The sequence below is a fragment of the Electrophorus electricus genome, chromosome 17 (genome assembly GCF_041902795.1).
Source record: "Electrophorus electricus isolate QZ-2024a chromosome 17, ASM4190279v1, whole genome shotgun sequence".
NCBI classification, from domain to species: Eukaryota; Metazoa; Chordata; class Actinopteri; order Gymnotiformes; family Gymnotidae; genus Electrophorus; species Electrophorus electricus.
Window position 1 is genome coordinate 5,804,026 of NC_137513.1, and position 22,263 is coordinate 5,826,288.

The 22,263-nt window shown below is 47.3% G+C and overlaps 1 protein-coding gene across 11 annotated transcripts in view; it reads right to left on the reverse strand.

The window, feature by feature from the left end:
- Positions 1 to 237: 237 nt before the first annotated feature.
- Positions 238 to 22,263, reverse strand: part of msi2b (musashi RNA-binding protein 2b) — a 173,842-nt gene continuing 151,816 nt past the window's right edge. For 3 of the 11 annotated variants that reach the window (XM_035534016.2, XM_035534013.2, XM_081700280.1), the window contains 4 exons: positions 12,971 to 13,150; positions 9,355 to 9,509; positions 7,333 to 7,409; positions 238 to 5,455 (listed from right to left, as the gene is read on the reverse strand). In XM_035534016.2, the coding sequence (XP_035389909.1) occupies positions 7,368 to 7,409; positions 9,355 to 9,509; positions 12,971 to 13,150 (377 nt within the window). In that variant the 3' untranslated portion in view covers positions 238 to 5,455; positions 7,333 to 7,367. Of the gene's footprint in view, positions 5,459 to 7,332; positions 7,410 to 9,354; positions 9,510 to 12,970; positions 13,151 to 22,263 lie in introns of all 11 variants that reach the window. The other 8 variants (XM_081700285.1, XM_081700284.1, XM_081700283.1 and 5 more) reach the window with 5 other exon arrangements.

A 22,263-nucleotide genomic window follows, 5' to 3' on the forward strand; every position in this document is an offset into this window, starting at 1 on the left:
TACCAGAGCACAAATGCTAAGTCTGTCTTGACACTGCAAGAGCAACAAGAGGACATGTGCAGGATTTTAGGATTAAAGCTCATTGCATTAACCACAAGAAAGGATTTGGTGAGTCCAGTAAAAGAAATGAACCTACATGGATCAGATAACTTAGCTGCCTTTGAATTGCACAGACAGTGGGACAACATAGCTTGCTGCGATTCACAGAATAAAACAAACTTACACAAACCTTCCAGCTCTGTATTCAATTTTGTGTATTTTAATCATTGTGCATATCTAGGATACAGACTTTTGCAGATGTATTCATATTTTGAATCACACATCATTTGTCTGAAAATGTTAATTTTAAAATCAACAACCAATGAATGAAATGTTTCAAAACAGTTTATTTTATTTATTTATTTTTTTTATCTTTTCCAGACAAACACATTGATTTCTGGACCACAGTAGAGGATGGAAACCTTTCACAAACATTTTTATTATTATTATCATTATTATTTGAAAATACAAATATAAAATTATACTTTCCACATCTGAGATGTGAGAGACCCCCATCCACTTTAGTTTATTTTACAACAGGGCTTGAGCAAGCCATACAAGAAGACCTGAAAGATGCTTTCAGACGACAGTCCGTTCAGTCAGTCCATGCGGTAAAAAGTCCGTTAAAAAATGGGCAAGTGTTAGGAATGGACAAGGCAATCAGGGAGGCGACGGCCTCCGGAGAAAACAGGAGAGCCAAAGTTTCCAGAGGAAGTGTCAGAAATCAAACCCTTCCCCTGTGACACCTGCCATCCCGTCACTGTGGAGCAGGAGGGCCTTGTGTATGCGCAAGGTGTTTGGCAACATGTCCCGTAGCTAAGCTAACTGCTCCCCCGCCCCTCCGTACGCCTCAGTAGTGCCTACCGTTACGCCGTTCGAGTGTCTCCGTGATGACTGAGAGTATCAGTGTTGACTACTGAACTGGATGCTGATTGGCTGATTCAGTTCAACTAGAAAGATGACCAATGAGCATGACGAGGCAGCTTAAAACAATTTAACAAAGATATATACACTATACATATATATCCTGTATCTGTATACAAGTATATACATATGTCAGTATGTGTACATATGTACACATATGTGTATACATATGTACAGTATGTGGGTTGTTTAGCGTGTATGTTGGGTGCGAAAGCGTGTTCCTTCAATCATGGGATGATCGTTTTGGCCATTACCTAGCACTTGCCTCTAGATTCAAGTTTAAATGGATACGGTAGTTCACTCCCAATATCACCCAACACCTTCCAGGTCGTTTATTTTTTTTCTTTTCTGTTTTTTTTTAAACCAACAATTATCCAATGGTTTAACTAGTCTAGCAAGATGTGTAACATTCATCTGCTGTAAACTGTCAATGAAAGACAAAATAATGGCATCAGAGCCATGCTACCTTAAAGTCCAAGCTACAAGATCAAATTAGGAAGAAAAAAACCCCCAACAGAGAGAGAGAGATCATAAAGACTATTAAAAAGGGTTGCCAGCCTTCGTTTTAATCAAGAGCCAGGTTATTTTCACATTTTAAGTGGCCAGTGCATTTTACTATACTATTTTGAAAACGTATTGATTTTTTAAAATATCTGCATTTATTTTCTGTCGCTTATTGTATTTGCTCTGAATGTGAAACAAGACCACTGCAAGTATAAAGCCATTTGTATTACTCTTGATACACTACAACACTGGGCAAGGGCTTACCCGCTAGCCTGTGTAGCAGCATCTGGCCAGAGCAGTTCAGAAATGGCCAGCAGTCTGACTGTTCTTAACACTCGGTCTGAACTTCTCGTTGAGAATCCTAACGCGGATAAATAAATATAACGGGCGCCACGGGCGAATCCCACGTCTGAGCGCTTTTGCTCTGGGGGTCCAGCTCAACAGCAGCTCACACTTAGCTCTGGCCTATCTGAAAGGGTTTGGATGGCGTTTGTGTCTGAATGAAATCTGAGAGCACACATCAGAGACGCAGGACCCACAAAGCAGAGAATTGTTTTAGCTAAATCACACAGTTAGAGGACTTAAGATTAGCTCATATTCACAATCCCTGAGAACAGATTTCATTCAGAAAATTAGCTATCGATTTAAATGTGAATTCTGCTGAATCCTTTTACTGTCGCTAGAAACTACACCTATCTTGAAGATGCCAAACAGTTGTTTATCAAAAACGGGATAACAGCATGCAAACGTCATCTTTTAAATATCATATGAATTCTTTCGGGGGTTAAAAGCATTCATTTTTAATTGAGCCTCAGCTTTGATTAATATGAAGAACTGGCACTATGTTTACAGAGTACAAAAATAATGTAATGTTTCAGATAACTGAGAACTAAAGTGTATGTGAATCTATGCAGACATATTAAAAAAAGTATTCAAAAATAGTAGTGCCAGGGGCCACTGGACTTTTTTAAGAGTATAAGTATCAAAACCTATTACAGTTTTATCCATATCTATAATTATATAGGCTATATCATCATTACTCTGGTAGAACTTACTAAAAAAATATGAATTTTTCATTCATGTAATAAAATCATCCTTTCCATAATTATAGCTTATGTCCCTCTTAAAAAAGAATGAAAAGAAAGGTTTTGCATATTGAGCATTAGCATTTAAGGTAGTATGGCACACCCCTTTTACAACATTCAAGGGTGGAGATCTAATTAATGCCTTGTTTACAGTTCTGTCTGACACCAATTTCTTTTTCTGGATTTCAATGCGAGAGCTTTGGTTAGTTGAAACCATGTGTCATCAGAAAACAAATGAGAACAGAGATCAAATGAAAAATATAATGGCAATGAAAACAATGTTCAGCATTTTGGGTTTTTTTTGTTTTGTTTTTTTTTCCCGTTTAAATGATTATCAAGAGAAAGTTCTATCCTTACTGGTCCTACATCTGCTAACAACTAGAGATCTATCTTAACGTTGATTACATAACATCTACGACTATCCACTAAGAGAGAGTGAGACAGATATAGAGAAAGAGTAAAAAGACTATGGGGGGGATGGGGGGTGACCCAGGGTAAGAGAAGGGGTGAAAAGTAACAGAGAAATGTATAGAACACTACACTGGCATCGAAGACAGCACTCTTTTACAAGATAATTTCTTTTTCCTGTTTTGTACACACTACCGAAATACAATGATCAACATAAGATTATTGTATGATGTGACAAGGAATGGAGAGATATTTTCAAATGATAAATACAGTACATAGTAACCGCAATATTGTCATCATATTTAACATAATTATTCACTTCCACAAAAATATTGATTAAAAAAATCCCCCGTTTATATTTAAACCATGTTGGGGATCGCATTGTTTTGTTTTTTATGAGGTTTTTTTTTTTTTTTAATATCTATATTTGTTTTGTGTGTGTAATTTTGTCTTTTGAAACAGTTTAAACAGTCACCAGGAAACGTTCTTTGCTTTTCTTATGACTTTCAAGACTCCACATCTAAAAAGAATTCAGCATTCTGTATCGCGTGTTAGTAGTAAATTCGCAAAAAAAAAGAGAGAAAATAAAATAAAATACATTTGCGAGGATGAAAAAACAGCATACATCAGTGGATTTAATATTTCTTAAATATCACTCTCAGCTCATGAAGCATATATCTTAGCATCACTTCTATCTCATCAAATCCAGTCTCCACATGTACATTATACGTGTGTAGCAGCTATGGGTTTAATTCAGTTTCAGTGTTTGAGGATCTGAACTATTGCTACCAATAAACACATCTGTAAGGTTGGCAGATCGTATCCATAGAAAATAAAATCCCAGGGAAGTGATTATCCAGAATCCCAGGGTTCCGCTTCACATTAGTGAAGGCTGGGATCTGTGAGAGTTATCAGGGAAAAATGTTTCCACACCCATCCTTCATATGACCCATGGCAGAGAACATCCTTTAGTGTGTGCAAATAGAAAATAATAAATTCTTCTCACAGTGCAATGATTTAGTTTAATTTCAAGACAATCTTTTTTTAAATCTGTCTAAAGATAAAATAAATTAATTTGTTAAGTCCTCTAAAATACATCCCACAGGACTGAGGTAACGGTACAAAACTGTTGCTTTCCCAATTGATTAAGAGAAGTCATAAATGACTTAAAAAATCTTGAAATATTGCCTTTTTTGTTTCCGAAATCAGGCATTATGCGTACAATTTTTTATGACCGGAGACGTCAAGGAAACACTATAAAGTCAGAGAGAAAAGAAGCAGCCCGCTCTGAGGAGCGCTAGCCACGAAACAAACGTGTGCTTTGGATTTCAGTTACATTTCTTTCGTTCTTTTTTTTTTTTTTTTTTTTACAACGTTGATTTCTGTCTACTTTGTAAAGTATTTTGTCTGAAAGCTGTGCACGTCTGATCTCGCTACGTCTAGCCAATATGCTGGTATGGCACCTGCACAGTTATAAAGCCAACAGTATTTACAGAGCAAGGTGACAGTGTTTTATTGGGTTTCTGTCTGCAGTGTGGTTATGATGGCCTTTGTGCTACGAATGGATTTCAGTCTTCGCACTGAGCCCGAAAAGATCTTTTTGCATTGAAACATTTCAGATATGCGCACAGTACGTCCTCTAGAACACCATCACAAAAATATGGTTCTCTCTCTCTGAGATGGTTCGATGCAGTGAACGGCGTAATATTTACAGTTTCATAACTCTTTTCTTTTTAAATCCCATTTCACAAAGTATTAAAAGGAAATGTTTTTTTTATCGACAAAAAAGAACATTTATAAAAAAAGGACAGTGAAAATATTGTAGTCCTCTTATTGCCCAAAATAGGTAATCATGATTAACGAGACATCGGACAAAATGAATATGCAACTACCATGTTTTGTGGGAGACCCTCTTGTTGCTCTTTGAAAGAAAAAAAACAAAAACAAAACCTTTCTCTTTTTGAGAATTTCGGTTTTCTTGCCTGTGTGAAATGAAACCTGAAAATGTGCCAACCGAGTACCAAGAGTGATGAGACAATCGTAGCAACATTATTACACACACACACACACACACAAAAGGAAAGTGTACATTTACATAGTTCTTCTGATCAGAACATGAACAATGAAAAGTATTTCAAAACTGGAACCAACCTTACAGGCTGATGAAAAAAAAAGATAAAAGATGTCAAAAGAAACACCCTCTGGGGGGGGGGGGGGGGGGATTGGGGGGGGTGCTTCAGCATTCCCCACCTCAGTTACGGGAGATACAGCAGGTTAAAAAGAATACGAAAGCCAGGTGTTCACTATAGTACAGCAGATCGATGTTTTTAGTCGTGGTGTTGTTTTTTTGTTTTTTTCTGAGATGATTCGAGTGGTGCCATCTCAAGCTCGTCTTCCCATTTGACTCCGTGGTACTTGGAGTTGGATTGGCCGTTACCTGTACACAGAACCGATCAGAAACTCCGGCCTGCCTTTCCCGGACCTCCTGATAAACTCTGCTGAAGGAAAACAGGAGATCCACAAGACTCATGAGTGGATGTTCTTGTCTGCATTGGGGAGACGGGTCTCTTTTTTCAGACGTACTGCATCTGAGCCTCAAGGCTTCCGGAAATTTACCAGTTTTCAGTGCTGTATATATACACGGATAAAATAAAAGTATTTTTTGGAATAACAAAGGGAGAGTTGAGAGAGACATCAAATGCCATTAACTCTCATAAAACAATATAGTGTTGTCTTTCTTGTTAAAATAAATGATTAAACATCCATTGCCTCCCAGGGACGTGGCTAAGCCAAATGCACTGAAACTGTTAAATGCACTGAAAATGTTAATATGAATATGGGTGGAAGTTGTAATTTCTGAAACTTACCCCTGAAGCTAAGGAAATTTAGAAGTGCAACGGTTCACATCGTAGGAGCAGTCGACTCGATTAGTCAAATACACGGCGTGTGCGCATAAAGTGATAAGTATGATAAATGAAAGTGTGTGGTGGTTAGCTCTTTCCGTCTGGGCCCTTAAGGAAGCCCGTCTCTACTGCAGAAGCCCAGATGCAGAACATACAGAACATCATTTGAAAGGTTGGAGCATGCACTAGTGTTTTCAGCAGGGATGAACATCTACTGGTGGCCATACACCACCAACACAAGCCTGGTTTACAAAAACTGCACAGATCTGTTGCTTTCTGTGGGAAGGCAGCGTCATTTGGACATATCTAACAAGCCAATAAATAAGTCGTTCTGTGAGCCCAGCGAACTGTAACACTAACATCTTTTTTCAAAAATCTTTCTGTTAGGCATATTTTTATCCCTATTATAACCAAAAATAAATTCTGTGGGACAGAGAAAGTCTTGTGACCTCCACACACAGCCTACGATGGTTCCTTCTGATGTCTTTCTGTCACTGTGACTGACATGGATAGGAGGAGTTTAGGGCACTCTTCAGAAGGATTTCAACACGGCTCGACGACAACAACTGGCTGAACCGCGCGTGCATCCAAGGAATTACAATGCGCATGCACACACGTATGCCGGTGATGAACCTAAGCAGTGACTGTGGGGAAGAGGGAGAGACACAGCTCAGTGCACCCGAAATGAATGGACAGTAATTGGCTTCATAACTGCAGTCAATGTGGGGAAACTTTGCATTCTCTGCAAATCAAAAAGAAAAAAAAAAACAAAAACCCAGCCACATTACAGCAGACCTGCAGTTTCTTTTTAAATGAGAGTCATTCTCTGACTTCAAGGGTCCAGCAACTCCAGGTGCGCACGGATCAAAGGCCTCAAACACCTGTGCATATTATCCGAGTACGGCACTTCACAGAGGCTGGAATCAAAGGCGCGCAGCCTGCTAAGAGCGTGAGAGACCTGGGCTGACCGAGCACGGGATTCACCTAACATGACTTTAGCCATCAAAGAAAGCAACAGCACAGTTTGAGTAGACCGAGTGTCAGGGACAGACAAGCAGGGGAAAGGTTGGGGTAAAAAAAACCAAAAAAAAAAACCACACACACACACACACACACGCACGCACGCACACACACACGCGCACAAACAAACACATTTATTCATCCGGTTAAAACAGGAACCACCAATGGCAAAAGCTTTTAAATGGTTTACGACGGGCAGCTTTCGCCACTTGCCGCTAAAATGGAAGCCCGCCAGGACCATGTGAAAGCTTCGCGCCCTGTGTGTGGTACAGACAGACAGACAGACAGACAGACAGACAGAGAGACAGACTAGCGTGCGACACACATCTCCGATCAGCACCAGGGAAAGTGAAGAGGTGAGCAAGCAGGGAAAGAAGAAACTACAATGTAGTCATAATAAACGCATAATGAAGAGCTATCACAGGTCATAAATTGTTTAAAATATCTACCTCAAATGAGATGGCAACCGACCACCTGTTAGGTTTCAATGGTATCCATTTGTAAAAGCTGTCGCAATCAACGGACCCTAAAAATGTACAGTTAGTAACGATGTCAGTATGTGGTCCATGGACAAAGGCTCCTGAAGTTATCACTGGTCAGTAAGCTGGATTTCACTCTCTATTACCAGCATAAATTAGCATATTTCTTTGTTGTTGCTGTTATTGTTTTTAATCAATTTTTTATTGGTCAATCCAAAGCATATTAGTACGCATCATGTCCTAGTATCATTTACATTGCGTTACATTCTTAACATGTACTGTTATTTTTTCCCCAAACATGCTAAGATAACACCATAAAATTTCTTTGCTCGGTCAGGACAAAATATTTGTGATTCTTATATTCGTGCTAACAGTCGCAACATTAACATTATCGTCAGGAATTCTACTTCATGCACAAAATTCCAAAGAAATCATGGAATGAGGAACAAGCCTCCTGAAGAGCGAAGCCAGGCTTTTACTTTAGCAAGCAAACTGTGAACTTTGTCACCGGGCCGGAAAAGACGACTCATAGCCGCTAATTTGTAAACGTGAGCGGAGGGTTTAGTCGGTGCGCGGTGTACAGGAACTTCACCCGATGAAAGGCTCGCGCAGGTAGTGCCGTCAATCACGAGCACAATTCAGCCAGCGTTCCGGGCCGGCTTACACTCAATCCTGTTTAGGTTAAGAATTCCGTCTGGAAGTCAATTGCAAGGTGACAGTTACCCTGAACGCTGGATCTGAAGTTAATGAATGGCCTGTCTGTTTTTCCAACTGTACTTAAGGAGAAAGGAAGAGTGCTGAAATTCTTGGTCGGGTTTCTCCTGGAGAATTCGCAGCACGCGAGGGCGGCGCACAAGCACAGGCAAGCCGCGACAAGTGGTGTCCGTGCACGCGAAGGGCCTTATTTATCTCCCCCCACCCGCAGACCTTGAGGTCGATCGCCGGGCCGCTGCTAAGAACCGGGGCCGGGGACTCTCCGGGCAGGCCGCGAGCGATCCCGCGCCTCCCCGTGGAGGCCTCCCTCCGGGCTAGCCTCCCCTCGCTCTGGCCCCCAGGTCTCCATCATAGCGCTCCACAAAAGGTTAAAATCCAAAGGGCGGAGGGAGCAGTGAACGTCTGCCCGCTTCAAAGGGCAAGACAACATATTCTTATGACAGACTTTTTCGCAAGGGTTTATTATTGCCTTATTGATTTACATATGCACTTTGTACCGGGGGGCATTTCAAAGGCTGTGCCTGGTGTCCCCGCAGCCCAGCCGGAGGAGAGAGGGTTGGCTCGCGCAGAAGAGGCGCTCGAGCAACAAAATGGCCGTTTGCAAACGAGAGAGAAACTAATTGTGAGACTTCTGTCCCACTGGCTGGCACGTGAACAAACGCACGCCGACACGTCACGCAGCCGACGACAGGCAGCACAAAGTTCACAGTTTGCTCTAGGGAAACTGACGGGGGTGGGTGGGGGGGGGGGGGGGGGTGTTGGAGCTGGGAATGTTGGCGATGCAAAAACCACACGGTAAAGCTTCCGAGCTGGAGCACCTGCTTGGCGCTAATGAGAGCATGATTCCACATTTCAGAGGCAAACTTCAGACAAAGACATTCTTCTTTTTTTCCCTCACGACTGTTTGCAATAATTAGTATCAGTAAAACATCTTTATCTTCCTCTCCTCCGACTGCGTGCACCGCAGCAAGTACGCGTTTTGAGAAGATTTCAAATATTTAGCGTCACCTCCTTAAACTTAAAGTCTTTTCGGGATAGCAAATCGTGAGTCATTCTTTTAGTCTCGGGATCTATCATCTGCAAGGCCCATAATTAGGACTGCGTGTAGAAGGAACAGGAAAACTTTCAAACTCCGAAAGCATTTCGTCTCATGCGAAAAACACACAGGTGCCTGTACAAAGGCGGCACCCGCCGCGTCGGGATGGGGCACAGGGTTTCGCGGGTGAGACGGAGCAGAGGAAGAGGTTGTGGCGGAAGGGTTCCCCGGAGGGTACTTACGGCGATGCTGTGTCCAAAGCCGGAGCCGGGCTGGGGGCTAGCAGCGCTTATGTAATTGCCCACGCCGGAGTCCTGGCTGGCGGGGCCGTACAGGTCAGCCACGGGCCCGGGGCTGCTGGCTCCAGGGAACGCTCCTGGCCGCGGGGGGTTGGTGCCTGCCAGAGAAGCGGAACGCGCCAACACTGGGGTGAGCGACGAGCCTAGTCGTGGCATGGGAGCGGGACGGTGAGGGGCGGGCACAGCTACGCACGCTGAAACCAAGCCTGGCATGCAATAGTTCTTGCCAAGACAGGACACCCAAAGCGCTATAAATCGACAGCTCTGCGAAGAGATAGGAGAAGTCGACCGGGGGAAGAGAAAGCAGCGTGCATGTTGTCCATGCGCCAGACGGCCGCACTTCACAGATGAACTGGGAACCGAAAATGTTTCGCCAGCAAACACCTTACAGTAATAAAACGTGTTTGGGTCTGTGCATAGACATACACATGACAGCCTAGATGACACTACCCACAGCCCGTCACGTCTACAGTAGCCCACCAGTGCCAGCTGCTCTGGTTTTCATGGCACATTTTCTGTCAGTCATGCAGACAGAATCGCTTGCTCATGTTGGACACATCTACTAAGCATTCACTTGGCATGCACACTACAAAAAGGAGCTGTGCTAGGTGTTAAGTATGCAGGAGGAGGTGCTCCTTAGCGAATGGAGGTGCTTTTTGAAAAGGCTGAGGACTTCCCTCCAGGGGCTTCTGTGATGTTAAAGACTACCAGTGAGAGTGAGTTGCTGACTTGTAGGTCTCTTTCATTATCATAACCTCTCTCTCTCTCTCTCTCTCTCTCTCTCTCCTCTCTCTCTCTCACACACACGCACGCGCACACACACACACACACACACACACACACACACACACACACACACACACACACACAAAGCTCTCTGATCTTCCCCCAATCTCGTACCAAGTGCTCTCTCTCCGTTCGCAGTCGTCAAATTTGACTGCCAGTTCTTGAGTCCTTCTCAGAAATTGCACGGGGGATTGTGCCACAACACCCCCTATCTAATCAACACCTGTCACTGTGAGAGGGCTCTCCTTCTCCCTCCCCTCCTTTTTAAATATATGATGGCGATTATCTGGCCGTTAGCGTCAGGGGGCTACTGGGTCTAGCAGTGGGCCTGCCAGCCAGGAAATTGTGGAGGGTGTCTTGAGTAAAGCGTGTTAAAGACTGAATCATTGAGTCATTTCCACAGAGAGGGTACAGTTCATCTCTTCCTGGAGCTCAGTATGACACAGACAGCAACTGCCGGGGCTGCCGGAGCGCGGCAGATCCGATAGCTGGCTGGCAAAAATGTAAATGCTAGCAAAACTGGGAGAGGGGGAGGCTGGTGAGAACAAGTGAAAACACGCTGTTCGGAGGAAGGGAGGAGCCCGTGGAGACGGAAGGAAAAGGAGATGACCCCTCCGTATGACTGCCACTGAAAGACAAATATGTCTAAACAAACACACGTATTGAATTAAATGGAGGTTCTTGGAAACTTTGCGGCCCCGTGCCGCGCGGCGCTCATCCGTCTCTCTCGCGCGGCCCTGATGACAGTTCCATTAATAAGCGAATATTAAATCAAGTCGCTCCCCAGCCGGAAGCCTTCACGTCGCCGCCCATTGGAAGGGGAGTCTATTAATGCGGCAGACTCCCAAACGCACCGGGGTAAAAGATATCTGCGCGAATGAAATATGGACGAGAGGCCTCGCGGGCTAATGCGCAGGAGCAAGCCTGGCAGACAGGGGGCGCCCCGGCACCGAGGGAGCGTCCGCTTTACGGAGAGACGGCAGGTGAGCGGAGGACAGTCTGTCAGTCACAGCTCCCACTTTCGAAATGTCAGCCTGGCAACGCAGAGACAGCTACTTCCAGAGGAGAGCAGGGGAGGGTGGGGGTGAGGAGGATGAGTAAAGGAGCATATCTTCACTGGTAGATCTGAGCACAGCTAACAAAAGATGGATATCTCAGACAGGCTACGTGTCAGTCGGTAGAGGAGAGTCGAGGCTGCTTCTGACACTTCAATGTGACATCTGCCGCACGGGAAAAAAACCGAAACAAACAAACAAAAAAAAAAACCCACCCCAGCCAGCTATTGCCAACAGGCAAATGGATTTCACCCGTCTCTTCAAGCACGGAAGTAAATGTCGGAATTTGCTGGCAACGGCGGCAGAAGAGGTGAAGGCAAGTCTTTCCGGATGTCAATCGAGACGGCGTTCTGCGCGCGCCTCCCTTCAACGTTTCCCTTCTGCGCGCAAATGTGTTCAAAGTTTCCCTCCTTCGTACAAAACGCGCCCAGCTCACAGTCCCGACCAAAAAAAAAAAAGCCCGACACATCCGATTTAGCAGCAGCACTTACACTGGCATTCGCAAACTCCTGGGCCGCGCTGCGCCCCGTGCGTCTCAGAGAAAGTGAAACCCTGTCCTGAACGAGGGGTACAGAGGAATCGGTTTACTGCTCTTAATCCTGTGGAAGTGACAACGCAGGTTATAACATTCCGCCCGGCCCCTATGTCTGCACGTGCGGCTCCCGTCGGGCCCAGGCTAACAAGGCTGCCCGAGGCAATAAGCGTCTCGCTGTATAAACGGCGAAACCGCGCGGCCCATAATCGGCCCGTTCTGCTGAGCAGGACGGCACAAGTGCCACTCTCCTGTCGAGAGGATTTAGGACTGCGTTCACGTCAACAGTTCCTCTGCGCCACCTTTAATCTGAGGTAGATTAAGACCCCTGAGACGACAGCAGCTTCCCGCGTTATGACCCCGGCTCTCTCTCGGCCTCGCCTCGAACCCAACGGCTCTGTTCCTTTCACCTTGACACAAATGACTAGCTCTTGTGGTAATCCCGAAACCAGCGGCGCGGAGGACGCACACGCGGTACCGGGGGAGGCGTCAGCGCCGGCTCCACACATAGAGCGCTGAACTTTAAGAATAGCCTATCAAAAAAAAGATGCCAAAATTAATTGTGTTTGCTTTAAGCAGGCTGGGATGATGAAGTGCCCCGGTTCCATAACAACAGGCTCATCTGCTACTTAGTAATAAAACCGTGATGCAATATCAGGGAAATAAAAAAAACCACACACACACACACACACACACACACACACACACAAAAAAAAACCCAGCCAGGTTTGTAAACGATGAGGTGAAATCATCATCAATGTACCATGCTAGTAATATATACAGCTACGGTAATACATCTAGGTCTAGATGTACTGCACTGCATATCCCTACTCAGTTTGGGTCACTAGGGGGTTGAGGAGGAACAGAAGCGGAAGCCTGTTATACCCCAACCCTGCGCACGGAGCCCAACATCTGCACACACACACACACACAGGAGAAAAACAGCGCCAAAGGACAGCGCAGAAAGAGAGAAAACAGCGCGTAAAAAGAGCTCAAATCGGCATGCAGCTCACGTCAGGCAAACGGGCGGGTCGCGTCGCTCCCTTCTCGTCCAGGCCACGCGCTGCTTGCTTTCGCCCCCCCCGCCCACCCTCTCGTTTCGCCTTCAGGTCGAATGAATGGCTGGGTGATGAATCAACCGCATAAATCAAACCAAACCACTGAAGGAAGGAGAGGCGGTACACACCTGGGCTCTTATACTGATCCGGGCTGGGCAGGTGCTGAAGGGGGGAGTTGCAGGAGGAGGTGGCGTGCTCGCTTTGCAGCAGCGGTGCCACCTGCGGGCCCAGCGAGCCATAGTCCGCAAAGGAGAAGGGAGGCCCCCGCTGGTCACTTGGCGAGGAATAGAAACCGTAATCGGGGAAGCCTGGGAGATACAGGAGTATAGGGGAGGGGAGGGGAGGGGAGGGGTGGGGAGGGGTGGGGAGGGGAGGGGGTGACTCTGTCATTGGGATATACGATGTTGTACACGTTATGTCATGACTGAGTGCTTCATTATCTGTGGCGTGGCGTAAAGGTGGAGTGGTGAGGAATGTGTCAGTTTGAGTGGATTCCTCCTGCTGTTTTAACCCCACGAAAACGCGCGCGGCCGCGGCCTGGCCAGCCTGACGGGGGACACGCCCCGTCTCACCCCTGCGGCCCCCTGGACTGACCTTCCTTCCAAATGCCCTATGCATCCCTGCTGGCCTCTCAAGCGCTGAACCTTAGCGAGTGACTCACTCTGCGGGGTGACATTACAAGGAGGATAAATGCCTTCTTATTTCTCTAGAGGAGCTTCTCGAGAAGACGAGAAAACAACAGCCACGGCAACCGTGGCTCTTGAACCGGTGGGTGACGGACGCCCTGCGTCACCTCCGTATGTGCGTCTAACGTTGAGTGGCGTGCGCAGGAGGGCCCGGAGAGGACAAACGAGGTCGCCGCGCGTGGGCAGCAGACACAATCGGCCAGGCCAGCCTTCAACTCTGGCTCCTCCAATAACGCGCTAAGAAGAAAAGCCAGTGGGTTTCGGAGATGACTGTGAGGTTACCTCACTCGCGGCGGCATTTCGGCGATGACTCTGAGGTTACCTCGCTCTCCGCGGTGTTCTTCAATCCACTAAGCTTTGAATTAAAGAGCACCTGAACGCTTTGTGCACGGGACCTCGGCGCAGTGAGTCAAGGCGCGCTATCTTTAGGCGCTAGTTAGAAACGTTCATGACTCTGATCCTGGTCTTCCCACACGCCAGACATAAACGCCTCATTTCCACTGGCATGATTACAAAATCATCTGCACAACTGGAAATAAGCTTCTTGCCGATTTAGTTGGAGTTAACAGTGCACGCGTTCCAGCGAAATGGCGGAAGGGGGTGCGTGATGACAATAAAAATGGATTTAATGGGTTTAACTAGATGCATAATTTACTGGAACCACATCTTTGGTGAATTCACAAATAATGACAAATCACATGACCTTAACATAAAGCTCGTCATACGCAGATCTTCCGCTCGGAGAACAGCACCTTTGCCACCGGTTCTCGACCTCACCTGAGGGGTAGAGTGCTTTCCTTTGATCTAAACTACTGCTTCACTGGTAATTAGTTAAAGAAGGAGCGATACGCGAACTGACAGCAATGCTTAAGGTGAAAAGTCGAGGGGCAAACATGAAAGAGGAGCGATCCCCGCCTGCTGAAGTGAGGACTCGCCCGCACCCCTCTTCTCCTCGCTGGGCTGCCAGCCCTGTCCACCAAGCTTCCTGCCGGACCTTCTACCATCTCAGCACGTCTCCCTCACCTTGCGTGGCTCCAATCGGCAGTCCGAACCTCGGAGTCGGTCGCAGTTGAGCGAGGGCTCCGCTCTGAGCAGCGGCACCACGTGAGCTCTGGGGCTAACGCTTCTTATTTCAGGGAAAGTAATATTAAGGAGTTCAAGGGCATTGTGTGTGTGTGTGTGTGTGTGTCAAAGGACACTTGTGGTTTTTCCAGGTGACTCAGCCATTAGGAGTAAATTATCATGTCTTTAACAAGCTAAAGCGGAGAGACTGTCTCCCCTGTCTAGCAGCGAGAGCGTGACTAGGCATCGTACCGATCTGTCTGTCAGTTATTCCAGTGTCCAACGCCTGACATGCCGATGTTTATTGTCTGCTATGTTACACTACATGCCTGCCTGCTATAGTCTTTACAGAAAATCAACTCTACGAAAGAGGAACAGAACTTTTCAAACCTGGCTCACAAACAGCTGGCTCAGTACATTTGACTGAAAACTAAGTTCCTTAAGAATTTATATCACCGCAGTTTATAACTGCAAATTAGCAGAGCCTGTGTGCCCCATCGATACAAATATTTGCATGTGTTCTCAGGTAATGCTGCACAAGATGCATTCCAATGTTCAAGCTTTGTGTGTGTGCGTGTTTGTGTGTGTTTGTTTCCATTAACTGCAGCTACTGCATGAAGGAGAATACTGAGCTCAGTATGACCCAAGGCTCGGGAGTGGGGGAATGCCCGCTTAAACGTCTTCAATCATTTAAGGAAGAGAGACCCCGCAAACGCCCTCGGGCCGAGCCCGCCTCTGACGGGCCACTGTGACAGACGGGCGTCCTTGAGGTTGAGCGGGAGCTCCGGACTCGCCTCTTCATCAGCCGATGTCCCGTCCTGCTCTTTCTCTCATCTCCCTAATTAGATCTTTAACAACAAACAAATGAAGACCTTTTAACGGCAGCCTGCGGCGCGGTGCGGTCGCCAGGCGCTGCCGGAGCGGGACCTCGCTTTTGTCCGCCGCCCCAGGCCCACTCGCCCTGCATAATGCTGCGCTCCCGCCGCTGTCTGCATGAATATTCGGGGCCTAATTTAAGCATGGCGGGGGGACGCGGGAAAAATTAACGCGTGCACGACAAATACACCTGGTCCCTTTGTTTTGCGCCGACACGGCAAATTAGCACCGGGGATGCTGTTCGTTTCGCCGCTGTGACAGCGAAGGTCTTATCTAATAAAGGTCTGTAGAAATGACTTTGATTATGCAGGTAGATCATTTCTAATGATAGCACTATCTGAAGCAGAAATGCGGAATACAGTGCGGTTAAAAGCACCCATTTACTGACTACAGAGAAAGCCATCTGGCAGAATCGGGTGCCTGATTACCTCTGCCAGCTAATTCTCTCTTTCTGAGCGCATGCAAATGATTCACTTTGACCAAGTGGAACTGGGGACGTGGTGGGGGGGGGGGGCGCGACAAAAAAAACAAAAAAACGGAGCTGAATTAAACATTGTCGTTTTTTAAACATCAAAAAAGTTGCCGCAATAATGGCTCAGCTCAGATGTGCTCCTCTGCCAGTCAGCTCCGGAGTGACACCACGCGTGTTTTATGCTGCCGTGAATAACGTAGTGATAGAGGAGTGTGTGCGCGCGCGCGCACGTTTGCGTGTGTAGCCGCACGCTTGCATATTTACATATGAATTATTTCCTCGAAACTACAACCTTGTGGCAAGACAAAGCCGCAAGCATTCAAACGAATCACATTCAGACGAGTCCCATTCAGAGCGAGTGCATTCTCCCACGAAAGCCCTGCTCCGTGTTCTGCTTTCTATTGGGCCTTGTCCTCCTGCTCAAAGCCAAATCTAATTACTTCATAATGGCACGTTCTTGGGGGGGGGGGGGCGGTCGTGTGCATCGTTGACAGGTGATAGATGCACAAACTCACTTCGGCGGACTTGATGAATAGTGCCACTGAAACGCGGGGCGGTCGTGCGCGTCGGGCAGGCGACGCGGCCCCGTCTGTTCATCATCCTGCCGCTGCCGCGCAGAGACACTTTGGGCTCGTGTCTGAGCAGCTGGGCGCAGGTCATCCAGATGCGGCTTTGGCTAAGCCGCTTCTGCACGGAGCCCGCCCACCCCCCAAGCTGGCTTTGAAGGGCTGGGGTGGGGTGAGGCTGGGTGGGGTGGAGTGGAGTGCGGGGGTAGGGGCGATGCACAGAATGACTGCACTCTGGAAGGTTGTCAACCGCGCCATTAGAGGCCCCATCTGGGCCGCTTCGGCGCGATTGCCTAGATGAAAGCCTTGCGTGCTTTTTCCGCCCTGCTCTGTGCTATTACACATAATGCCTGATGAAACAGCATCAAGAAAAGACAGATAAATAGATGAATGCATGAATAATATGGTCCTTTTATCAGCTGTTACGAAACAGAGAGCAGCAATTTGTCACTACTCCGTGTGTAATGTGAGTTGGTTGGCCTCTCTGCTTTAATGCAAGTTAGTGGTCTCTTTACTATTTATGCTCAGCTGGCTGTCTTGGGGATTACCCCAGGGGCCCATCAGGGGCCCATCAGGGGCCTCACAGTCTGAGGCCTTTAATTCCCTCCGTACAGCACCACTCCTCTTACTACCTAGAGTACTGCGCTATGGCTACATATCACACCAGCCCTCCGTGGTGCTGCTGAGCTCTGGGGGCAATGGCCCCTCTCAACAATAACACCTACCGCTGTTCTTTGTCTCAATCCACTATAGCCGAATTTCGAACCACAGAAAACGCGGCCTTATCGCTGGAGAAGAGCCGGGGTGGTGGGTTCGGGGCGGTAAAAACCACACGCTGGCAAAAAAAAAAAAGTGCCACTCAGAACGACGCCGATCGGTAATATTGCGCGTCTCGAAATATTGCGCCGCAGGAGCGCCAACTGAAGGGCGGCCACCGACGCGCTTCTCAGTTTGGACTTCTGGAGCTTTTGGATACACGTGAAAGCAGGCCACTGTCATGGAAATAAAGTTCACAGTCTGAACCCCAAATAAGTAGCACTTAAATCGTTCATATCCGCCTGGAAAAAAAGCCAGATTTGGTTTGTCCTATATGTTACAACCACGTGCAGACTTATTTCTGTTCATCTAGCAGAAAAGTCCTGAGAACACCAGAATGCGTTTGCATGGCGATTTGCTATGATGCGAAGTGCGTTAATGAAGGAGGGGGTGGGGGGCTCCCAACACTCTGCCGCTGTATCCGGCTCCGCGGACCCCGAATGACTCACACCGCGGCCGTCAGCACTACGTTACCACAACCAGCCTGCTGATGCCAGCAAAATATTGCCATTTAAAGTACCTTTTCACTGAAAGGAGGGAGGAAAAAGCTGACATTTCGCACGGTGACTTTCAAACAGTTTTCCGCAAAGCTCAAGGACCACGGCCAACCTCGGAAATAACATTCCAGACAATCACCCGCTGCCGAAATGTCAGCCACGGTAAATACGTCGGAGCGGACCAGAGAAGGAATCCACCTGCGGCCGAAAAGCGAGAGGGGGAAAAAAAAGAAAAGCAAAAGAGAAGGAAAGGAAAAGAAAGGAAAAGAGGAAAAGCGTCTTTAAAGAGCAGCGGAGCAGCGGTTCCTCGCGCAGGTGTTCCCTCGGAGAGCTCCAGTCCCTTCCAGGTTTTCCCACTTAAACAAAGCCAACTTCACTCGGAATTCTCCGGAAGTGTGTCGGTGAACTTGTCAAACGTTCTTCTAAATTAGCCTGGAATTTCAGAACATGTGGAATTAGCTCCCCCCCCCCCCCCCCCGTTTCTACCTGTGTCACCTTTTTAGAGGAATTGCTAGCTGCCTTGACTGCCTCCAGAGGGCATCATTCTCTATTCTTAAATGAATTTTTTGTAGCCAATAGGTGACTAATTATCATGACCAAATTTCCTTCTTAGCCACAGGTGGCAGGCAGCTCATAAAGAGTCTATAGATAATGCCTCATCACATTGTGGTTTGGCTAGATCTGGGAAAATTACATTTAATGAAACTAATCAAGCAAATATCTTTTAGAGGTTTAGTCTTAGACTCCATGTGATGATAGATCTCTTCGTCACGCACGCAGGCACGCAGGGAAGTGAACAGCTCGCTGCGATATGGAGAAAACACACATCCGTCTTCATCAGGAGGGGTGACAGACGGGTATGAGGTGCGTTTCTCATACATCCCTCGTCAGTGTGACGGCTGGCGCAGGGCCCCGGCCCGGCCCGCGTGCACCTGCGGCCAGCTGAGCTCCCGGCGAGCTGCAGTGACCTGCCCGTCTTTCTGTACGCAGCGCCTAATGGAGAGTGACATAGCTCCTCTGTGCTGTGAACCCCCCCAGCACGCTCAGTGCTGCTCAGCCTGACAGCAGAAGAGTACAGAAATGAGACAGTGTGTGTGTGTGTGTGTCTGTGTGTGAGTGAGTGTGTCTGTGTGTGTGTGTGTGTGTCTGTGTACACTCTGTGTAGGTGTCAGTGTGTCTGTGTCTACTTTGTTTTGTTCTGTTGTGTGAACCAAAGGTTCCTATAAGGATAGAGAAACATGAAAATTTGGACTTCCTGAGGACATTCTGTATTTCCCCACCATGGAAAACTAAACCGCATTTTTTACTAAAATACTAAAATAGCCCGAGATATTCTTTTAGTTGCTGGAATTAAGATTCTGTTTGGCTCATTTTTCTGGAGGTAAGGTTTGGGCTGGAGCTACAGTTGTACATATTTGTGACTGTGTGTGTGAGGGGGTGACGAAGGGGCCCGTTTGCCTTTAGCCCTTCATGTTGGGCCCAGGTGAGCAGAGGGCCCCCCGGGCTCGCCCACTCGCTAGCTCCGCGGCGTCTGTCGTCCCCGGCAGACGCAGGGGAGGCAGTTCTCAGTTTGGAAGAACCCCCACCCTGAGACCGTGCTGCAGGTTCGTCGGAAACGGGGGTTGGACACAGCGGAGCAGGCTGAGGGCAAACGAGAACGAACCCGATACCGAAGATGTTTCAAGAAAGCAGAAAAAGTCTCAGGAAGTGATCGACTCTTCTGCTAAAATATCATAATGCCATGCCATCAGTTTGGACGAGAAGCACGAGGTCAGCACACAGGAAAAGAAAACCATGAGGTACATGTGACTACCGTGCAAGTTCAGACTGCGCTTTAACAAGACAACAGGAATATTCACAGGCTTTACCAGGTACTAGATGACAGACAATACCATCTATCGGATCTACAGCACATCTACATTCATCTCTACCAAGAGCACTACGAGAATAGCATGCAGCTGATCTAGCCAGAATCACAAACAGGTCTGGGAACAGGCAGAGGTAGGGAACGTAAGGGTTAAAGAGAAGAGTCTGCAGAGATGGGGAAACCATGACACAGAACTCAAATATAAATAACATAAATGAACTCATTTAGAGAGCTGGAGAGAGTGGAGTACTCATGGAAAGTAAACAACTCGATGAAATGTGGGAATAATTTGAAAAAAGTAAAAAAACAAAAGGGGGCTCACAAGCAGAAAAAAAAATGTAGCGTTGCAGCAAACAAATGGTAGAAACTGAGAATAAAAATGAAAAACGTGGCAGTTGGGTGTCACGGGGAGGCGGGAGAGAGGGTTGGGAGGGGTGGGACAAACCTTCCGGTGGAGTGCGAGCAGAGGAGAGTGTGTAGGGAGGAGCGCAACTCCTAGTGTCTCAGAGTCACAGACACTGGAGAGACAAGAGACACAGCCAGCAGGTCAGCGTCCATCAACACACCAGCACTTCCTGACTACGTGTAGAGAGGTTTGCATGCAGCGTTCCGGGGAAGTGTTCCCCTGTTCGCCCAGGTCACGTACTGTCAGCACCGCGCACGCCATACGTGTAGGCGTGCGTCTCGGATCCTGAGTCCAGGAGAAACATTATTTTGTCTCACTGGGTACTGCACATTGTACATAGCTGTGACGATAATAAACACACATGTGACGTGTCGCTCTCTGTGTTTAACCACCAATATCTTGCTGCATCAGCTCAGCATGCTGTTTAAATGGATCAATCAAACACCTCCTCAAATAACTACTCTTCTGCAGACGTGAGTGCACTATGGAGTGTATATTTATAATTATTCAGAGGTGAGTACACTATGGAGTGTATATTTATAATTATTCAGAGGTGAGTACACTATGGAGTGTATATTTATAATTATTCAGGACTAAGCACATTGTGTATTTCATTTCACATGGCCAAAGCTCACATATCGTCTGTTTTATGACCACATCCTTTATAAATGATAATAATGGGATCTCCTAACACCTAGCGCCAATGAGCGCAAAGTGACTCTTTTAAAGAGGCTTTATAATCCATGCAGTAAATGAGACCAGTGTGTCACTTATGTGGGCCTAGCCTTCAACTAAACGTCCAATAAAAGGTGGGGGGAAACATGAGGATACTGGGGTTAACTACTCTGTAGTGGGCCGTGATGGAGAAGATGCTGAGAGACAACCTGAACACGAGCGCCACGGTCCATGCTGAAATTATCATGAGATAAGCCACAGCACAGTACCATGTCCATCTCTTTTAAGTTTATTCATTCATTCGGTCTTGTTTATTTTCAAATAAAATTGTTTATTTATTTCTTGTTGCAGGATGTCTGGCTTTATGTCTGGCTGTCACATTTCCAAACTGAGGGGAATCGGGGACAGCGCATAGCCGCGCAGGCCAGTCCTGTGCCTGTATGTTCCTGTCGAAAGCGGACATGTTTCGGCAACGCGGGAGCCAACCCAGCTGTGCTGGGCACTCGAGGAATCACATGAGATATTTGTGGGGGCCAGAAGCCTGCTTCCATCAGCGTACTGGAAACCTGGCCGGCCATTAAAGCGTCGGCAGCGCAGAGAAGAGTGCCGAATGCTTGTGACCCGGAGGGCAGCCGTCAGTCCACCCGGCTTGCGTGCTCGCTTCTCGGCGCGCAGCCCACACAGATGCCTCTCACCCTCCACCCCAGCAGTAAATTCGTCCCGCCGCTCGCGTTGGCCGGGTAATGCATGATGAAGTCCCATGAAAAGGTTAGCGTTAAATGTCAGTGCACCGATCCTGACGGGGAGACCCTGGCGTGAGTTGGTTGGGGTGCGCCCAACATGTCAGCTTCTGACTCAGAGAGGACGGGAAGCCCGCTGTCACGACCAACCCACGCCGCCCCCTAGTGGACCCGCTCGGTATGCCCCGTCATAAAGCAAACGGTCACACTCTTGAATTTCACAGTCTAAGGAGAAGAATGAAGCCACTGAAAACCTTACGTTGTGTCTCTCTTAAGTCTTGCCCCATGACATCATAAAATAGTTCCTAAAGCACTTGTTCTAGCCGAACCACTACAGTTAGCTCTGAGATATTCATTTCTCATGAGAGTCTCGATTTAAGCCTCCTGGCATTCTCTGAATGAGCCTGGTGCAATTCATGCTTTCCAAAATGGAAAGCAGATGTGAAGCGTGGTGTTTCTCTCTCTCTCTCTCTCTCTCTCTCTATTCTTGCGGGCTAAGTTCTTTTAGCGGGGCGCTAATCAGAATCAGACATGTCTGATTGAGTGGAGAGGCATGACTGATTGGCTCACACTCTGTCGTCGCCGTTTGGCTGGACGCAGTGCGCACCCACTTTTCCGCCTGTCTGAGAATTCCACCGGGCTAGAGGTGGCTGTCTGCTCGAGAGCAGGTGCTCATGGAGTGCGCTTGAGTGTGCGCGTGCGTGAGTGTGTGTGTGTGTGTGTGTGTGTGAGAAAGAGAGAGAGAGAGAGAGAGAGAG